This window comes from Thunnus maccoyii, chromosome 10 (assembly GCF_910596095.1).
Source record: "Thunnus maccoyii chromosome 10, fThuMac1.1, whole genome shotgun sequence".
NCBI lineage: Eukaryota > Metazoa > Chordata > Actinopteri > Scombriformes > Scombridae > Thunnus > Thunnus maccoyii.
In genome coordinates this window covers 8,009,490-8,031,236 of record NC_056542.1, presented here as the reverse complement: position 1 = coordinate 8,031,236, position 21,747 = coordinate 8,009,490, and the positions used below count along the sequence as shown (strand labels likewise).

The window sequence follows — 21,747 nt, the reverse complement described above, 5'->3', positions numbered from 1 at the left end:
AAAGAACATGTGTGTGATGGACAGCCCCAGGTCTCTGCAGCAGGTTAATGCTAACAGTTATAGGATTAGAGGCTCCGTTAGTGGAGTTCACCTGCTAGCATGGTTTCACTTTGCTTATAAGCTCATATTGTTCTATGAAGTGGTAGATGGCTTGGAAATGTTTCAGTTTATACTGAAACAAAAAGGAAAAATGCCAAACATTCACAGTTTTCAGCATTTTTTATCTGGGGAAAGTTTAGTAGTTCTATGTCCAGCAGATATAATGACTCTGCGACTCTGTTCTGTGTTTGTCTTGTGACTTGTGAACTTTGGACTCACCTTTTATTGAGAATTTCACAATGTGTAGGGGATGACAACCGTTCAGACTCGATAAGAAAGGGTTTGGTGGACCCATAAAGGAGAAAATACAACAACAAGGTGAGAGGGGTTTGAGTTTATTAACAGCCAATGTACAAACAGTACAGACTTTAGCTGTAGTATCTGGGATTGTACCCACCGCCTCCATGTCGAGATGGGGGTGGTGATGGAAGACTCAAGAGATGGCTTTGACCTGCAAGGTGACTGATGGGAGAACCGAGGTAGCACTATTGCTAGCAAGCTAATCTGTCACCACAAGCTATTATTACAATCTTAATTGTATTTTTAAGTAGGAATTGATATTGAGATGATGTTTTTTGTCTTTCTACTACAATAGCATTGAGCTGTGCCCTCTTCATTTTCTGATATTTCTCCATTTGGACATTTTGAACAGAGCTGGGTGATACACCCACACATTTTTTTATTTAAGGGAAATTTCTGTGATTGAACTGTAATAGTTTTCAAAGCCTGATTAACACAAAGTAATGTTTGCGTATATTTTCATGATGGGTATAATGTCACATTTTAAATAGAGATGAAACAATAAAGAAACACTGCAGATTGATTAAGTTTTCAACTTTGTTGTCGAGAATTTTACTAATTTTTCTGGGACAGTTGGTTACCAACAACTACACTTACTTACACTTTTGGCACGTCATATGGTCCTTGCCTTGCGGGTCATATCGGTCCCTCAAGAGTCTCAGAGGTGATTACATCTCTGCCTCTTAAACAAAATTCTTGAACAAAATCAACAAACTTTTAACTAAGTGAACCATGACTCTGCCACTGCATACTCTATTTTGTAAATCAAATTCACTCAAACAAATTTTAGTAAGACATTTAGGTGTCATATCCTGTTGAGTTTTTCATGTTTATTTAAATCAGAGGGTAAATCAGAGGTCTGATGCTAGCAGAGTGTGTTTGTCTGGTCAAAGTCAAAAGTCAAAGTTAGCTTTGTGAGACTAACAACACTATTTATGTTCCAGTGGTGAAACACAACAAACTCAGGGACCTATAGTCTTGCTTTCATTTCCAATCATTAAATCCTGCTAGGAGTTCACACTGTTGAAAAAAAAGCTTATTACCAATAGTGTACCCCCTCCCTCCTCCTCACAACCATTGAATTCATCACTAACCTCCTAAGTCTCAACAATCATGAACCTTCCAACAATCAATTCTCCCAGGACCAGAAAGATCCATCTATATCTCCATGCAGCAGTATGTGTTAATATGAGTGTGAGAGCGCTACTGCATGCATCCAGGGACCCAAGAGCCCTGACTTCTTGGCTCTGCTTGCACCTCGAGCTGCTAGCGGGACAACAGACCTCTCACCCGGGGGGCAGATGAGATCTCCATCACCATATCCCATCTCCTCCTCTCATCATCATCAGCACACACCCTTCACCCCAACCCCTCCCTCTTCCCCCTCTCGCTTTCTGAGGTGTCTGGTGACTCTGGCCCCTGTTATCTTGCCCCTCCCTTTATCGTAGAAGAGAGGAAGAGAGAGGGAGAAAGAGAGAGGCTGCAGCCTACCACCATCATGTCCCCAGAGGCCCCTTGCCTGCCTGCCTGCCTGCCTGCCTGCCCCTCCTGCTGCTCAGTACAGCTGTGGCTCAGCACCAGACCCTGGCCAGCTGGGATCTCAAGCCTGCCAGAGAGCCAAGAGAAGAGCCACTGTGTGAGAAAGCTCCTCACCTCTTTTCACTTGCTCTTCATTAGGTGAACCATAGAGACACTAACTCCAACTAAAGCTGCCAAACCTCTCTGCTGGTGCTGAGAAGATCCTCTTTTGAGCATGGCAGAGGGCACAGCTTCGTTGGCGGCACCCCTGACCCTGGCACTGCCCCTTGTGCTCACCCTGTTCAGCCTGGCACCGGAACCCGCCTTGGGAGGATGCCCGTCAGCTTGCCGGTGCTCTTTTGCCATGCTGCAGTGCCTGGAGCTTGATGGTATCACTAGCATCCCAGCATTGGCGCAACAAGAGAGCGAGAATGTGACAGAGATGTGAGTATGATTCCCTCTGTGTTACCTGCTCTGCATGTGCCTCTAAATGAGCATGAGTGTGTCAGATGCCTTGTTGTTTGCCACGCTTGATTCTTTGTATTCAGCTTATCACGCTGGGTTTGTGTTGAATATGTTAAAAATGTCTCAGTGGCAGAGTTTTGCAACTGGTTTCATATCTGATCTGGAGATTCATCTTCGGAAAATATTTTCTGATGATTTGGGGTTTGGTCCAGTTGTTGAGGAGAGCATGTTTATCTAGTCCAATTGTTGAAGCAACAATCATAGAAATTACTCTACAATCATTGGTAAGGTTTCCTGAATTAGTGATTAAGTGAGTAAAAGTAGAAGTGTCTGATGGACAATGATGGAGCAGATACATTGACCATATTGTCCAAAATTGTGCTACTACAAAGTTGCTTTCCATTGCGTGCTTCTTTGTATTCCAAGTTTCCTTTTCTTTTTGTCTGAAGTTGGATTGCAGCCATGCATTTGTTTATTATTATTTAGTACGGTCAGATTCATGTTATAATGAAATCTGTGATCTGTTTTCATAGCACGTAGAGCATTTGTTCGTTAGCCAAATCAAGGTGCTGCTTTATAGCCTTTATTTGTTTTGATGTAAACTGTATCCACCGCTATTTGAGATACATTAGCTTGGCAGTAATTCAGTCACTTTGGTTATTGGAAATCAACTATAGAACGGTACTGAAAATAACTGGCAGAGAGTGATGGCAACCAAATCTTATCATGCAGCGTGTCTCAGTGTGGCCTCTGTGTCACAGAGAGCAGAACAGGTGGACCCAGATTCAGGAGACGACAAGTGACAGGATCAAAAGAATTTTTGAAAATCGACAGAAACTGTAACACAGGAACAGGCAAACTGAGCAGACGACTAGACAAAGACTGATGTGAAAACTGGACTTAAATACTAATTGAACTAAGGAGGAGATGAAGTGCAGGTGGGGAGATGGGCGTAGAAGCTCAGGTGAGGGGAGTGAGGTGAGGAGCTGATTGGCTGGAGGAAACACTGAGGCCCTGTCCACACTGATACGTTTTCCTTTTAGAACACATATTTTTTGCTACATTTACACTGAGGTGTGTACACAGGAGAGTTTTGAAAACACTGCTGACCCTGTTTTAGTTTGAAAACTCCAGGATTGTGTTTTAGTCTGGACGGGCGGAAATGGAGACTTGAAAATGATGATGCAGGCCCGGTTCTGCTAGGGTGCAAAAGCATGCACTGCACCCTCAGTTTAATATTGAATATTGAATATTGAATATGAAATTTCAATAATAAATGCCAAGGGCAGCGTGGTAGGTCTGGCGCAGGTCTCAATGCGCACCTGCTATTCTGGTTCATGTATGTGCAGCAGCGCAACGTGGGAAAGGGCTGGATGAAGGTGAATATAGATGAGTGGGTGTGGTGATTATTAAATAGTCTCTCAGCCAGTCACATCACTGCTCTCATAGCTCTGAAACAGCTGTGCCAATCACAGTTAAATGTGATAAGGACAGCTCAACAAACGGAAAGCTTTTCTTCAGAAAATGTCTGGATGACTCAAACTGTTACGACATGAACACACATCACCACAAATCTGCACCCAAAGACAGATGGAGTAGTTAGTTACTATAATAACGATAGAAATAAAAAAAAAATAAATACATTGATTTGGTGAAGCCATTTATATGATTATATCGGACCGACGCTATTTCAGCAATAACTCTAATATCTCACCTCGTACACAGTCACATAGTTTAATAATTATTGTTACACAACAGTGTTTGCACTGCAATCTGTTTCAAGGATAAAACTGTAAGCGCAGCTTTTTCTAAAAAGAAAGTTGGAAAAGAGGCTGATGAGCCCTGCTAACCCGACATTTTTCATAAAAAGCAGAATATCGAGTTATAACCGATCAGTCTGATGTGTGTAGAGGTGTGTGTGGTCATACTGTACCTGGTGTCATCAGGTGATTTAATAAAGGTCAACACAGCGAGCGGCCGTGCGTAACGGCACTGCGCTCTGTCGCGGCCCTTCTCAGAGGCTGCGGATTTATCAACATATCAGTCCTGCTGCCTTCATGCTACAGGGATTTAATGAACTGAAGGAGAAGCTCCTAACACAGTATAAAGCAGTTGTGGACAGCAGATACTGTAAGAATCACCCACATTCATTTATAGATCAATGCAGACTGACTTACTGACCTGCGATGTTTATACCAGCACGCACATGCCCAGTGTACATGAGTGGTCAAGTGATATGCGCTTTCAGGTGTGTTCGTATGGACGGAGATTAATTCTGAAACGGTGCTAAAACATTCGTGTGGACGGATATCGTTTTTGTTTTAAAATACCGTTTTTTTTTAGGATGTAGCCTGAGAAAAGGGCAGGACTAATGAGGCTGGATGCAGGGCAAGTGTGGAGGGAAACTGCAGGTTGAGGAGAACACAGGAGTAAAAAAGAGAAAACAGAAAAACTCAGAAAACACAATAAGACAGATGATGATCCTAAAAAAATAAATATAGTTACAGCTGACATGAGACTAAGTAAATGCAGTGATGTCTCAGGTTTCATTTTACTGTTAACTATACCTTTAAACATACGCTCTCTTTCAAAACATAAAACTGATTAAAGCCAAATCACACAAGCAACAGCGCTTGTGTGTAAAGTAACCTGCAACTGTCAGTACACACCTAGGACCCTAGGAAGAACATATTGTTGTAACATGAATAAACCTCAAACAACAATCATAGTCAAGCAGAAAAAGATGAGCAATGTGTCATTTAATGATCATCATGTATGATTATAATGTATCACGTATCATGTATGATGAAACCCAACTTCTTAACTTCTCCATTTAGTCTGAAGCCAGACTATGACACTTAGTGTCTTCAAAAGCTCTGTTTTCTTTGAGCTCTCTCAAAGAAAACAGTTTTGTTGTTTCTTTTTCTAAAAACATTTTTTAATCTATTAAAGTTTATCTGTTCGCATTTTGCTAAGTGCAAAATCTGACTCATCTTTTAATTAAAACCAATTGAAACTCAAAAAACATAATAACACTGGTGTTGTCCATTGAGATGGAAATAATGTGTCCTGAAATTTTGGAAATTTTTTTTTTTGTCTGGAGATACAACATTATCATCAAGGAACAGTTCCATAAACTCGGAGACTTAAAGGTCCACTACTTATGGCAACTGTGGCAAAGATGACGCACTCTCAAGGTGTGACTTTCTATCTGGTGCCACTGTAATAAACCAATAAGCTTTTAGCATGTCTAAGATATTTACTGCAGGTAAAATGACAAGATATACGTTTACTCTGCTCTTTTAGTTAACAAATCATTACTTTGTGTGCCATGCTTTTATTGCTGATTGAGACCCACATGCTTTGATCTGCGATACACGAGGCTGTAAAAGGTATTTTTCATTTTTGAGACTCAAATGTAAATTCCATTCCTGATGAACGATCTGTTGACCCGCCTGTAACACTGAGGTTGTTCTGACCTAATTTATGTTTCTTCGATGTGGTTCAACTGGAGCTCAAAAGATGAAATAGATGGCTGATGTTCACTTGGTGCTGCGGTTTGGAGGCTGGTTTAGTTTGATGTAGGTCGCTCTTTACAGCCATACACATCAAATTTTTTTTTTATCATCACATGGCTTGTGGAGAGAAAATCAACAGGAGGAGGAGGAATGTGTCTGAATAGCACTCATCTAAGTTATTGTTCAAATGAATCAAGACTTTCAGTCAGCTACAGCTCGCCTGCAGTAGCTGACTGGTATTTACATTGGCTTTTTAAAACTTTGCATGGAAAAAGAAGTAGAAACTGACCACCTGTGATTGAAAGCAGTCTGCTGTATTATTATACAACCCACCATCAACTCCAGCATGGAAAACTAAATGTCACTCTCTGCACCACCACGCTGTTCTCTCTTTGTTCCTGTCCACGGATCTGAGCAATTAGCACTTGTTAAGAGGGAACTACATTTGTGAAAGCTGTTTCGGTGGAGCAAGTCAATTTACTGCCACTTTCTGCCTCTATTCACCTATACCCCACTCTCTCTTCTCTCTCTTTTTTCTCTCTTTCCCCCCCTCTCTCTCTCTCTCTCTCTCATACCTTATAGGTATTTCCTTGTACCTGCAGCTAAACATGTTTCGTAGAGCTCAGGGTGAGGCTTGACATTCTCTGAACCGTTCAATCAATAAGTGAGCAGGCCTTTCTTGGCTTCTGTTTACCGCGGTGCTCTACATGCCAGCAAACAACAACACTTCACTGTATTGGCAGTGCAAGGGAATACAGCCGATACACAGAACAAACAAGGGGCCATTAACTGTGGAACAGCGGCCGAGATTCATCATACGCTGAGTTATAAATTCAATTTTGTGAATTGCCAGTCAATGCCCCCAGTCGGGAACAATAGATGATATACAACCCACTTGGCTCAATCCAATAAGTAAGGGCGATGGGTGATCCTGGGCCCACCTGCCCTGTAATCACATTATTGCTGCGTGGGTCAATCAGACATGAATAAAAAAGGTTTGTGTGTTGCAGTTGACAAACAGAGAAGTGGAAGGTTGAAACAATGCCACATGCTGAAATTGGCTGTCATCAACGAGAAATTACTGCAGGTATTTTTTGGCATATGCTCAACACACCACTGAAGAAGTGGTGATGTACACTTTTGAGGTACTTGTACTTAAATATTTACGTTTAATTTCAAGATTTTTACTCCTCTACAAGTTACTTTTTGATTAAGATTTTACACAGAATTCCTGTGATGCATTTATAAAACATGATATATTCTTACAGATTAAACTACCCAACAGTATATATGTAGTTAAAATGAGCTCCAGCTTGAGCAGCTGCAACATTAACTGCTAACATTACACTAGGGCTGCAACTAACGGTTATTTTAATCATTATTTATTTGCTGATTAATAAACACTTGTTTAAGTTGCATAGTGGAGCATGGTTTGCTCCAAACTAGTTGTGATATCACAAATCATGCATGTAGGTACGTGCCTTAAACTCAGATTTGAGGTGAACACAAAGGAACTTTCCCCCCTTAAGCAGATGAATATGGAAACAGCCTTCTAGTGTGAAACTCTGCACACAGACTGCATTACATCATTCTGCACAGTGAAAGTCAAACATCTAACTTTAGAAACAAGAAGAAAAACACATTTTTGACTGAAGGGGGACTTGAAGTTATCTGAATTATTCCCTCGTTCTTCAGTTTTCAAATCCACAACGGTAAATTTCCTGGAAGATATCTTTATTCTCGATAAATTATTGACTGTTACCTAACAACCCACCAACTGTCGTCCAATTTTTATTCAAATGTTGCTAAATCCTGATTGGTGCCCGGAAATACATGACATTACATATTTCCCAACCACTTTAAACCAGTGAGAAGAGCACAAAACACAAATATAGAAATGTCTCATTTGAAACCCCAAACTGTTACTGTACTGTACCATTTTATGGTCATGTAAGTCCCGTTGCTCAGAGTAAGAAGCTGATCTTAAAGGCATACTATGCAAGATTTCCCTAAAAAAACCAATATATAGACTCATGCAAAAAGTAATCCCTCTAAATCATCACTTATGAGTGTGTGTGGCAGTGTATTTATCTGCAGAGACTCTGCCCTCTGACTGTATTTTCTTATTATTTTGCTGTTTTTGGGAAGTTTCTGGGCATCAACCTTTGGGCAGTGAGTGTGTAGCCCTCAGTCAATAACAGCATGCAGGTATAAGGTCTGGACTCGTAGCATAGTGACCGATTTACATCACTGTCTCCGTCTCTCTCCTCTGCTCCGCTCTGCTCTCTGTCTGTCTGTGTCATGGATGTATAAAGAGCTGCGGGTCTGTGTGTCTGTGACCAGGGGGGTGGAACTGAGCTGCATTCACACAAAATCTGGCAATGCGGCACCTTCCTGCAAGGTTGTGTGGAGGTGTGTGAGGGTGTGGGTGTGTTTATTTGTGCTTTAGAATGTAACCGCCATGAAACAATCAGAAAATGACCTTTTATTTATCTGATTCATGGCTTTGTTCTTGCCAGTGCTGCTCAACCTTTTCATTCACTCTCAAGATCACTTGACCACCACTGCTCTCTCTCTCTCTCTCTCTCTCTCTCTCTCTCAGTTCACTCATTTAGCCGAGGAGGAGGGGCCACCTTTGAACGCTGTGTGTTTAGAAACACCAACTGACAAATCCTGCATAGTATACCTTTAAAGGATGGGTTCACAATTTTTCAAGTCTGTCTTAAAACAACAGTCAGGTGTCCAAATGTACATTGAAACAGTCATCCCTCCTGTTCATACTGGCCATTAGAAGATCCCTTCATGATGCACTTACAATGTAAGTGATCAAGGAAAAACAGTCCTTCTTCTGTGCAAAAATGTATTTGAAAGTTTGTAACATGAAGACGGGAAACACTGTCTGAGGAATTTGATGGTAAAAAGATTGTAAATATGGCAGATATCCAGTTGATATGACTAACTCAGACTGCTGATGCCTCATATAAGCTTCAGATAAAATTTTAAATGCATCGTGTGGACACACTGTGGATTTTGGCCTCCATCACTTACATTGAAGGGGATCTTTTAATAGCCAGTATGAACAGGAGGAATGATTACAGCGAGGAAAATCTCTTTCACTGTTCATACGAGCACCTGACTGTTGTTTTATGACAGACTTGAAAAATTGTAAAGAATTGTGAGTTTAAAACATATTAGTACGAGCATGATTTTGTGACATCACAACCAGTTTAGAGTCAATCGTGGTCCAGTATGCGACTTAAACAAGTGTGATGTGAAAACTTGAAGCCTCCAGTGCAGATACATTGAGACCTTTCAGTGAAGGATGAGACATCTTGTGTCCAGCAGTTAAACTTTTGTAATGAAAAATATTTGCATATTCATAATTTCTGGATTTTACAGTGAGGTTGAAGGAGTAGATGTATTTTTGAGAATTTTTACCGACTGAAACTACCTAACAAACTAACAAACTAACCTGAAAGTACTTCATGCTCTCTTGCTGAAGACAAAGTTCTTAGTTGATGCACATACACATCTATTTTTCCATCTTCTTCCATTGTGGTTGCTTCAAGGCAATCTACTGAAAATGTTATCTTCATAATTTCTATTTATTATCATTATTATTATTATTTTGTTCATTTTAGTGGATAGAAAAGCTCTCCCAAGGATATTACAATGCATTCAGGAGAGGGCTGAAGACAATCACATAAATAAAAACCTTTCTTAATCTAGTTGTCTTTTCAGAAAAGCTCATCAAAGAAGTGTCCTCTGAGATAAATGGACAACATTCATATATAGAACTGAAAGGGGTGGAATGGAGTTGGAGGAGTGCAGAGAATGGGGTGGACAGTTCGCTCCAGCGAGATCCTTGGTTGGTCTGATCCAGCCATCTATTCACATAAAAAGACCTAGCTGTCCTTGCACTGAGTGCTGAATTGATAACTCGCTACTTATTCGGAGGTAGCCTGTATCTGGAAAAGTGGAAAATTACTCATTGAGAAGAATTTCCCATCAGCCTCATCTGCCCGGCATCTCTTGAGGCATTCTTTTTTTTCCACGAGCAGTAGATTAAGTCTTGATATGAGCTTTGCGGTTTGATGGTCTCTGGACATCTTGGCCGGTTTTTGTTATCAGTTGTTAGTTTGTTCGGTGGATGTCAGGGAGGTCAGACAAAGATTTGGGGTTGAATTTTGATGCTGCCCTCCTTTTTTTTTTATTCCATTCCTTTTTGTTTCTTATTTTGTAATTCAACTCACACCACTATGGTTTCGAATCCCATTCACTCCCACAGTTGCGTGCGTTTCTTCACCGTCCTCTCTCCTGTCATTTCTCCCGAGTCTGAATAAAGACGCCCGTTAAAAAAAGGGGTTAATGGTTTGAGTAATTACCTGCTGAATATTGAGATAAAGGTTACACAGGTGACTGTAACTCAAGTCTCTTCTATTGCTTTCAGTGTTAAGTGTGGATGTGGAACGCCGTTGTCGATAGACTGGCATTTGCTTTATATAACACAAATTCAGTTTTATTATTAATTAAACATTTGCATATTTATACTCTTTATACTATGAAAACTTGGACATTCCCTTCAATATCTTGTAACAGCTTTAGAATATACTTTACAGATGTTATCTTTTTATTTTAATTCTATATTATTTATGATTACTTGACTTTTATGGTACTTGTATTTTCTCTTATTTTTTATACATTTTGATTGTTGATCTTGTTTCTGATTCTGACTGCTCTGCTATATTTTGAGTAAAAAAACTAGAGAACCTTTTCTCTTCTGTTTTTTCTTCATTGGTGTGGTATTGTCCTTTTTTAAAATGGCACTTTGGTATTTTCATTCCCTTTAACTGTCCAAAGTTGGAATGCCCTAGATGCTAAACACATACCTCCTCTACTTTGTATGTCCCTGGTCAATGTCATTCACTTTTCTTTTTTGTGTGTGTGTGTGTAATTTTCTGAAGTTTGTTTTCTATTATTTTCATTCAGCATGGGCTGACTGAACATCAACACAACAAAATGCTGAAGGTCACAACACAATGTATGTATTTACCTTGTATCTCTATGTCTCTTTCTCTCTCTCACTCCTCTTTTTTTTTTCTAACCAGTTACATAGAAAACCAAGCAGGCCTGGAAAACATAACAGAAATTGATCTGGTTCACTACAGAGAGCTGAAGAACCTGTAAGTAATGGTTTTCTAACAACTTGGACAACTTACAGTAAGACAAAGACACTGCATATGTTCAACAGTTCATGCGTCTGGCATATACACTAGTTTTCTTGTACTGTAATGTACTGTACTAGTTGTTCTGTAAGTGCAATTCTCGATACAATATGTCATTCTAAACAGTACTGCGGCCTTCTGCTTCATAATGTACTATTGCTCTATACAGCCTTGTTGGAGTTGTCCATACTGTCTCCCACTCATGAACACTACATTCAGTTAACTTTATGGTTCTCTCAATTTTAGATGTACATTTGAACATAGTTCTATTGTACGTATTTTTTCATTATTCAAACTATTCATACATGGCCAAATGTTTTTTAACGCCTGACACCCGTATATGATTGCTGAATATCCCATTCATCCCAACATTATTATGCTGTTACAACAGCCTCCACTCTTCTGGGAAGGTTTGACATAACATTATAGAACCTGAGTTCAGGGATTTATTCCCATTCAGCCACAAGAGCATGACCATTAGAAGATCCCTTCCAAATGTCTTTTCAGTCTGAGTGTTGCGGGACAAAATCCACAGTCCTTGTATTTAGCAAAAATGTATTTAAAAGTTTATCTGAAGAAAATGTGAGGCCTCATCCATCTGAGTAAGTCAAATAAAGTCTTCCACAGTTACAGTCTTTTTAGCAAAAAACAAACCTATTTTTGTCTTTTTGTTTTTGTGTTCAGCTGCAATGGAATGACAGTGACAAAATGGGGGGATTTGGCAGTAAAAAGACAGTAACTTTGAAAGATATCTATTAGAATAAATTGGACGGCTGAAGCTTCATATTAGCTTTAAATAAACTTTTAAATACATTTTTGCACAGAAGAAGGGATTATGAAGGGATCTCTTAATGGCCAGTATGAACAAGAGGAATGATTACAGCAAGAAAAACATGTGTTTTAGGACAGACTTGAAATGATGTGAATCCTTTGGTTCATGTACAGATGACAATGAGTCAGTTTTGCTCAGTTTGACAACTATAAAGCCAAAGGATGTGTCATACAGGTATCTATTTGACATTCAATCAGTACAAATAACTAAATGAAACATTTAAAAAGGAAGAATTGAACAGTAACAACACTAAAATAAACTGAGAAGGAAATAAAGAAGGAAAAGGAGAAAAGGAATCAGGGAGTCTAGATTATCCCAACCCGTCATCCTAACTCACTTAAATTGGGGAGCAACAAGTTTAAATGGCACAGGGCCTTCTCCAAACTGTTGCCACAAAGTTGGAGGAATGCTATTGTCTAAAACATCATTGCATGTCGAGCATTAAGAGTTCCTTTAACTGGAACTGAGGAGCCTGGCCGAAACCATGAAAAACAGCCTCAGAACAAAAGCACCAAGAGATTAGAGATTTTACTAATTTCTCATGACATCTGTTATATTCCATTGGAGAAAAGTTACAACTGTTTTATTTATATGTTCAAACTTTAAACCTGCAAAATGTTTCAAGGCATTATTTCTCACAACACAAACAGTGTTTTATTGTGCTTTCTCCTCTCTCTCTCCAGCACCGTCACATCGTGTAAACTGAGGCTGATCTCTACCAACGCCTTCAAATACAACCTCAAGCTGCAGTATGTGTAAGTGTCTTTGTGGTTACATAAGGATTGTCGTCTCCATGTCGTGTTTTGACCTGCGTGCGGGTCAACTTATCTGTCGCTGTCACTCAGTGCTCGTATTGCACGTCACATGAAACGAGAGCTTCGTTTCTCAAAATCACAGTGACTCGGTTGCTTGTTCAACTAGATGTATTAGTCATCCACAGATATCATACATTTGTCACTTACACTATTAAAACTACAAGTACTCTTCCTAGATGGGTTAGCTGTCAAAGGGTTTTGAGTGTCACTTGTGATCATGTTATAGTTTTTTATTTATAATAAACATTCTTATATCCAGTTGTCCAGCCATAATAAATGCAAGCAAGTTTGGACAAATTAATATACTTTAAGTCAGTTTGTGATAAAAACAATTAGTTTCAATTAGAAAATGAATCTACAGTAATTGGTTACAGCTTTTCTTATATGAGGATTTGCAGCTTTTCTCTATTTTATATCACTATAAATTGAATATCTTTGGGTTTTAGGTTGCTAGTCAGATAAAACAGGCAATTTGAAGACATCACCTTGGGCTCTTGGAAATTGTAGTAGCCATTTTTCACTTTTTTGACAAAGACTAAACAATCATTGTTTAATACAAAAACTAACTTACAGTGAAAATACTCTTTAGTTGCAGGCTTGAATCAATTAATTCTGTGGTCACTGACAAAAAATCACAGTTTTTTGCTAGTTTTTGTAAGTCTGCAACATATTGTATCATAGAAACATATTTTTATAATAGTAAAAAAAATATCCAGTAGTAAACACCTCCTTTTTTAAATAGTCATCTACAAAACAGGTAGCAAAATTCAAGGGAGCCTCAAATTTCAACCTTTTCACTATTTTCTGTTTTTGAAAGTTACATCATGTCTTCTCTTCAGTCTAAACATTTATGAACAGTTTGGTCTTACAGTCCAGGCCCGAAAATAAATAATACTATGAAGACTTATCGACTGGAACCATCAAATCAGTCTATTCATCAGCAGCTGACCCTTATCGCCACCATCTTGTCCTCATCGTTTTACTGAGCGTGTGCCACATGTCCGATGTTGTTTATCTGAAAGACAGGCGGGTCTCGTGGATCAGAGATGGGGGGGGGCGTGGGTGGGTGGGTGAAGAGGTAGGCACTGTGAGCTCGAGAAATTGGAGAAGACATCCACCAGTCACCTTTTACTCGCTCACTTTGGCGGATTATCGACAACTGATGCATAATAAATACACTCCACTAAGGGTCCATTATCACTTAATCAATATTTCACTGTGGAGGGAGAGGTTGGGCTGGGGTTGGGTGGAGTATAGGGGCTTCTATGTGACAGATGTATTTCTGAGATTAAGAGGGACTGACTATAACCAAACTAAGCAGTGAACAGGAAGGCAAAGACAGCTTTCCTTTTCTCTCCTTCTGCTCTCGCCTTCATCCACAAACCTGGAGCTCAACTGCCTTATATGTAAAAAAATACATTCAGGTCTTAAGAACAGCTAAAGACGAATGAGATACTATTCTCGGCTCTGCTCTCCCCCCCTGTGGGCCCGAGGAGGAATCGAGCTGGTAATGGATAAGCCCCAATGACTAACCCATCTGACATGAACTTTTGGGAGCAAGGAAAACAAATATTTGAACCCTTGGCCCTAGCAGAGTGAATATGTATTGGCTTCCATGTGTGCGCTCCCCTGTGTGGCTTTATGTCATCTTCTGAGGGAGTTTTATTTACAGCCTGGTTCCTTGGCTGTCCGAGGATCGTTTAAGAACGACTGTGATGATATTTTAGTGGCTCGAGAGGATTAACAATAGGATATGTAGCATTTATCTGTCGCAGGATTATAATGATAGCCTGACATACATAATTTGTAAGTAGGATAACATTATTCACATGTTTGCATTTCAATTTTTGTAAAATATGATACGAGGTTGCTTTGAGCAACACGAGCATACTAACACACTCACAGTGACAATGCTAACATGCTGTTAATAAGCAAGTGTAATGTAATGTAGTTGAGTCATCTTAATTGAGGATGTTAGGATGGTAAAAAAAAAAAAAAACCCACAAAGTTCAAATGAGGCTGATGGGATTTCATGGCAATCTATCCAATAATTTACCCATTAATAAAGATGGAATTAAAGGGGACCTATTATGCTCATCTTAATTAATTAATCAATTTTAATTAATCAATTAATTAATGGATTGAAATAAATTAAGCTATTTTTAATGGATTATTATATATAGTTTATTAGGTTTGACCAGTACACTATATAAAAATTGTAAAAGTTTATATGGTAAATGACAAACTTTTCTTCCGAATGCAATTCTGTGGAGTATTTTAGTTTGTGTGGTCGTCTTTGCAGTGTCCTTCCTCCAAGAAGTGTTTGTCACTCTGGACTAATCACCTAATGTACTGAACACTAAGTAAACACTGAGAGGTGTGCTGAAGGTGTTTGTGAATGTGGCTCCTAGCTGTGTGAAATACTTGCCAAGGTAATTGATCAGAACCCATTTGGATGCATTAACGTTTTCCACAGAGAGTGATTCAAAGCAGGTACGCATTATTCTGAAAGTGAGCAATCAAATCACAGCGTGACTCAACTACAGAACAGGACTAGATTGGAACAATGAAAAGAACATTTTTACTTGAATCTTTTATTTATTTAGGCTGAAAATAGTTGAATTTTCTCTGAAAGTGTGGTAGTTTTTTATCAAATCAACACTTGAGCAGATGGCTGGATGGCAAGACTTCAAATACACTGCCAGGGCACCGTAGCCTTATTGTGTATGTAAGGTGGTAAATCAACAAGTTTCTACAAATCTCTTTGTCCGTTCAAGTGGTTCCTTCCTCTAAAAAACTGCTGTTTGTGCCACTAGAAAAGTAAAATATTGGCAAAGCAAAGGTACCACATGTAAAAGCTTTCCTGAGCTAGGTACAACACAGGTTACGTTACTATTGTGTTGCATATTGCAAAGCAAACCTTGTTGATGATATCTTGTGTTTTCTCTCTTTGTGTCATAGGAACCTGGCATCAAACTATCTGGAACACATCTCCTGGAGGGTGTTTCATTTTCTGCCTCTGCTGAACCTGTGAGTTCTTCTAAATTCAGGATGATGTTAACCTCATTCATTCAAAAAGCATAAATTTCCATGAGGTCAGGCTGGCTGTAAGGGAATAAATAATTACTTACTGATTTGGCTGCACATCAACAGGAGGAGCCAAGAAAATCACAGTAGTCCGAACATGTCACTGAATGACTCGATCCTCTCTTCTTTTGGTAATATGAATTGGTAAGGCCCCATGAAAAGTGTAGCCATATGGCCCTACGGTGTCATTTGTTTGCCAGTTTTAGCTATTGCTAATTTTACTTCTAACATACATTGACCACATACATTATACATTAAGATATTAAATATGTAAATTGGGAAACATAAAGGTTAAGGAAGTTGTACCTGTTCGACATTAATATATTATTTTGAGTTTATGGAGGAGGGAGTTACACATTTTCTTTTCTAAGTCAAAGAAAGGGTCAGAAGAACTTTAAACTTTTTAAAAAATGTTTAGTTAATCTAAGGGCATTTTCAAACCTGCATTGTTTAGTCTGGTTGAATCGGTCTCTTGTTCGTTTTCGGTACGATTAGATTGGGCAGATCTGAACACAGCAGTCATACTCGGGTGCGGACCAAAACAACCGCATCAAAACCCTTTTGAGGAAGTTGTCTCAGTCTGGTCAGTTAGTGGATTTAGTTTGTGGTGGGAAGGTGACCCGACCTTTATCAGACCCAATTACTAGACGTACTGTACAAGTTTGAGCTGGATGATTCTTGTAGCCATTTTTGCTTTGCATACTGGGATATGGATGAGCGAAATCAAACAGTTGCTAGCAGCTAGCTAGAGAATGAATTGAGGTCCAACCTGGATTAACAATGAAGTACGTTGCCTTGATATTTGGTCAGAGGATCTTCTTCAGAACCTTCTTCCAGTGTTTACGTTCTCTCTCCTGCTCCAGACACATGTTCTCACGTGGCTTTTAGTGATGCATTTTGGTTCACTGAAGTTTTTTTCTGTGTGAAAAGAAATGGCAACAATGGGAAAACACAACAAGTTCACTCATTCACTGACTCAGATCGGAGCAAACAAACTATAGGTTTTAAAATACTGTAAGTGACAAACTTTAGCAAGTAGGTCTGCAGCTTGTTGACTCCTTAGAAAACACGTCCATCAGTGCAAGACATGCAAACACACAGATGTTCAAGACAAACCTCCTTACAGACACCAGTGTTTAGGGTTAAGTTTTGTTTGTTGTCAGGTTCGGATTTAAATGGCAAAGCAAATTTCCCCACAGCCCAGCACTGTTCCTGCAGGCTTAGCATGCTAGTCTGTCCCTATAAAGCTATAGAGACATATGGTTGGTTTGAATTTGGACAGTCTAGGTCTAGTATCTAAGCTAAATTACAATATAGCTGAACTGAAGATAGAAAACACACTTTGATATCCATATTTGATCACCAGATACTACTGTTTTTTCACAGAGGGCAAAGGTGTTATTTAATTTAATTTAAGACAAACCTGGCAGATTTTTGCAGAGAGAAAGGAGCTTTTGTGCTCTAAGCTGACGTTATTATATGCACCTACTTCAAAGTACAAAGATAGCAGGTAAAAAAAATAACAAAGACACTAAATAAAAGTCTAAGTATATTTAACTATGTATTTGTAGGCCTTTCTGTGTTCTCGTTGTTTTATATCATTGTGCTTTCTACTCTTGCAGAGGTTAATTCACAGGTGAACATACTTAGTAAGGTATTGTAAAAGAAAGTACTGCTGCATTTTGCAAATTGATTGACAACACTCTTTTCATCGCACGGCAGCATCACTTTTTCACTAGTTGTGGCTCATTTGGGTTTTGAAAGATGAAGAAAATTAATTTGTTTTTCTGTGAAATCGTATTTACGATGTTTGATAATTGCAGCTCTTGTCTTTTGTCTTATTTTACTCCTTCTTTTTCTTCAGGGTTTTGCGGGACAACCCTCTTGCTTGCTCATGTGACCTCCACTGGCTGCAGCAGTGGCAGCGTAATGAGCGTGGTGACCTGGACAACCAAATGTTGTTTTGTATTTCCAATGACCAGGAAGTACCCCTCAACTCTTTGGTGATTGATAACTGCAGTGAGTTTGACTTTAATTTTGATATTGTGAATTTATTAGTCATGTATGTTTACAGAAAGATCTGCAAAACTTGTCATTAGGGATAAAAAGATGATTTGTCAAATCTGATGAAAATATATTTTTAAATGTGTTAAAAGCCCCACTCCAGTTTGCTTATTGTTACTTCTTCAATGTGCTGAATGATTTAGGGGCAGAGTTTGACACTAGAGGGCTCTTTTCAAATGCATCTGCTGAAGGGGGAAAGTTTCTCAGTGCTCACCTTAAATCTGAGTTAAATGCGTGTACCTACGAGCATGATTTGTGACATCACGAATCAGAATCAGAATCGGAAACAGGTTTATTGCGAAGTAGGTTTACAGGGAATTGGCTTTGGTCTGATGATGCATAACAATAAACATAGTGCAAGGACAAAAACTAAAATACAAGAAACATAAGCGACAGATTAACAATAGAGGATATGAAAAAGTGTTATGAGAATAAGTCTGTTTTTGAAAAATAATGATGCTGTTCAGTTTGAGCAAAATATTGTCAAAAGTTCACAGTGTGAAGTGTAATAGTAGTACCTTACAAATAGTTTGGAGCCTACACAAGTGTGATGTGGAAACTTGAAACCTCTAGCACACATAATCTGAAAACAGACTTTTTCCAGTCAAGTAGGAGACATCTTTTATAGATTCTGTATTTTTCAATGAGGTAGAGGGAGTAGATGTAATTTTAAGAACTAGATAAATGAATGCATTTTGTGGAAAATTGGCCTGAAATAGAAAAATAAAAAAACATTTGTTGCTCCTTGTCTGCATATAAATGCTGGAACAAGCAGGTGCAATGAGCTGAGTAGGTCAACTATCACTAATGAACCATCACTGGGATGTTGCTAAAATAAATGGTCATTGTTGAATGCAGGTAATTTTTCCAGGCGACTATGATGAGCCAAAGAAATTGGGTCAGAATTGTTGCTTTAATTTCATGCACTGGGAACATCTTGTTGCCAGGAAACATATGAGAGAGTTTTTGGCTCTGTGCTTTTTCTCTGAGCTGCTAAAAAAAAAAAGCTTGGCTTCTTCACTCATCACCATCATCACCATCACATTGGCGACCTGTGCTTATTGCTATGTGCTCAAGCTGTCTCCTCTGCTTTGCACAGGCCTGCCTGAGGTGACTATTCTCCCCTCCAACAACAAGATTCAAGAAGGAGGCAATCTGACTTTTGAGTGTCATGTGACAGGAAATCCCAAACCTGATGTGAGATGGCGAACGGATAAGCTCTACTCTCACTTCTTCACCAAGGTAGTGGAGACTGTTTAGTATTATGTACAAAACATTCAGATATAAACCTAAATTTCAAAATAATGATATGTAGGTATATAGGGCAGCATGACATATAGGGAAGCAAAAAAATATCCATGTAATCATGTCATTGAAGCTTCATCAAATTGCCACATCACTTAACCCGTTTTCAAATATTTCCTCACTTATTCTCCTTGTGTCAAAGCAAATGCAAAAAATAATGGTCATATTTAATTCAGAAATTTGTCCAATGATAAGCTAGCTAGTGAAATCCATCTTCAACCAACTCAGGACTATTCTGTTTCTCTGACCTAGAAAATAAAACATCCACACCCTCATATCCTACATATTTTGGTATTAATAAAGGGTTAGTGTGGTGATATTCTATATTTTTCTTATTATCAAAAAACCCAATGAAAATACCAAAACCTCTTCATCCTTCTGTATCATCAATTATTGCATGTGTAACCAACTGAGTCACACCGTTGCACTGGGTGACATGTTCCTTCATTTCCATAATCACGGCCACTGACGCTTATTCTGATTCAGTCCCATTTACACGTCCTTGCGCTCTTAATACTGCGAACCAAATCTGTAGCTGAAAATAGTCCCCAAAAATGCAATATTTACTCCTGTTTGTTTAAGGTTTGCTAATAAACTACTACTGTAACCTTTTTTTTTTAAAGATTGACATCTTCAGTAGGAACGTGTTTGGGCTGAGAGTGATAGAGAAGTCCGAAAGTAACACAATACACATTATTGTTTTTTGTCTTTTCATGGAATTTGTTGACAACAGTAAAAAAAATAGAATATCCTTTAAGACTTCCTTATCCTGTCTCCAACTACTGCAGTCAAGAATGATGTAGCAAGGCTAATGAGATTTTAAAAAAAGAGAGACCATATTATTCGTCTTATTCTTACCTCCCTCTTCATGCTTCTTGTTGATTGTAGATTTAGTGGTAATTCTTGTTTGTCTACAAGTGGTCTTGGTTTTCTTAGTGGTCTCACTTTATTGATGCTTTCAAGATTCAACTTAAAAATGCACTTTCACTCGCTGACTTTTAACTTTTTTTCAATTTACCATTTTCTCTCTGTTTTCTTCCACTTTTCTCTCTTTTCTGTGCTGTAAAGCTCTTTAGATCAACTGTGCAGTGCTTAAAGTGACATAAATAAAGTTCAGTTGGGTTCAGTAATCTATTGATCAAGAGTAGAGTAAATTGGTTCCCATTTCATCCCTCTAACCATTATACCTCTAAGTGATCCATACATGGTTCTGGACAGGCTGCATTAACCTCCTCTGCTCTTTGTGTGCGCTGTCGGCTACTGCAGGAGAGAATGTGGGGCTCCACATTAGAGGTGGTCCTTTACCTCACCAACGTTTCCTCCAGTGACAACCTGCACAACCTGACGTGTGAGGCCGAGAACCAAGCTGGGCCCGGGGAGGAGATGGTGCAATTGGACATTGAGTGTAAGTGCCTGCACAATAAAACCACACTCTTGAATGCTCACAGGCTCAATGCAAGTCGTCGAGCTTAATGGAAGTTAGGGCCAGAGCACACTGGGGCCATTTTTCTAGTGCAGGCAGGGTGGACAGCCACAGAAAAGAAAAATGCACTGCGCTGATTCTTTCTAAATGCCCCTTCTACAAATACGAGTCTGTTCCCACTATGCTTCTAATGGAGCTCTCTGTCATCTGCCACTCACTCTGGCAACTGGTGAGAAGTGAAGTGCAGCAGGTATGGCTTGCCATTTAATGCAGGGATACAATGAGAAATGAGAGGACAAAGGAAAGTGAACTTACCTCGCCTCGCTCTTAAAGAACTCCTTCACCTCATATACACTGTACTTTTAAATTACAGTTGCAGTTTGACCCAGGAGGCTTACTGTTGTTTTCTCCTTTCACACACATTAGTGCATCTAAAAGTTGAAGAACGCCAAGGAATGACAGCACCCAGTGGTCCCACAGAAAGCAGAGTCAGATGCATTAGTGATACATTACTGAAAATACTGCCCAAACAATATCATATATCACCAACTCAGTGACACTCATTAGAAAATAAAGCAAAAAAGAGCGGGGGCGCCAATCAGCTGAGGCCAAATGCACAAGCATCAAGGGACAGATAATGAGCATCAGGAAAATGGGGCTGATAACCGTGCTAAGATCTGATTTAGGCCTGTGCTAATGGACTTTTCCCTCCTACTCCGGAAAACCGCTTCATCCGCAGTGATTGGCAGTCTGTAAATGCGTTAGTGCAGCTAATCTATCAACATCAGCCCCCTTGGTGGACGGACACTCGTTAACCACTAGTCCTTTAATTACTTTTAATTACCTCCCAGAACAGTGGGTGTTTACTGCTGAGTGGCCCTCCGTGCCATTGATTCATAGTACTTGTGTAGCTTTCCTTTCATAAAAGAGTAACAACATGCTTTTCTAATTCACGTTTTTTGCGAATGTTATTTTTCAAGTTAAAAGGTGAATTCAGAAAATTAAAAAAAAAGTTTTATCAATATCCACAGGGAGTAAAATGCATATTTTGGATGCAAATCTGCCTGGAATAATACCAGAAATCATTTTATGTATT

The 21,747-nt window shown here is 39.1% G+C and overlaps 1 protein-coding gene across 1 annotated transcript in view; it reads left to right on the top strand.

The window, feature by feature from the left end:
* Positions 1–2,125: 2,125 nt before the first annotated feature.
* ntrk1 (neurotrophic tyrosine kinase, receptor, type 1) overlaps positions 2,126–21,747 on the top strand; it is a 38,952-nt gene continuing 19,330 nt past the window's right edge. Inside the window, exons 1-7 of the mRNA XM_042424001.1 lie at positions 2,126–2,361; positions 11,009–11,083; positions 12,641–12,712; positions 15,734–15,802; positions 17,724–17,878; positions 19,023–19,165; positions 20,495–20,633. Of these exons, the coding sequence (XP_042279935.1) occupies positions 2,153–2,361; positions 11,009–11,083; positions 12,641–12,712; positions 15,734–15,802; positions 17,724–17,878; positions 19,023–19,165; positions 20,495–20,633 (862 nt within the window). The 5' untranslated portion in view covers positions 2,126–2,152. The remainder of the gene's footprint in view (positions 2,362–11,008; positions 11,084–12,640; positions 12,713–15,733; positions 15,803–17,723; positions 17,879–19,022; positions 19,166–20,494; positions 20,634–21,747) is intronic.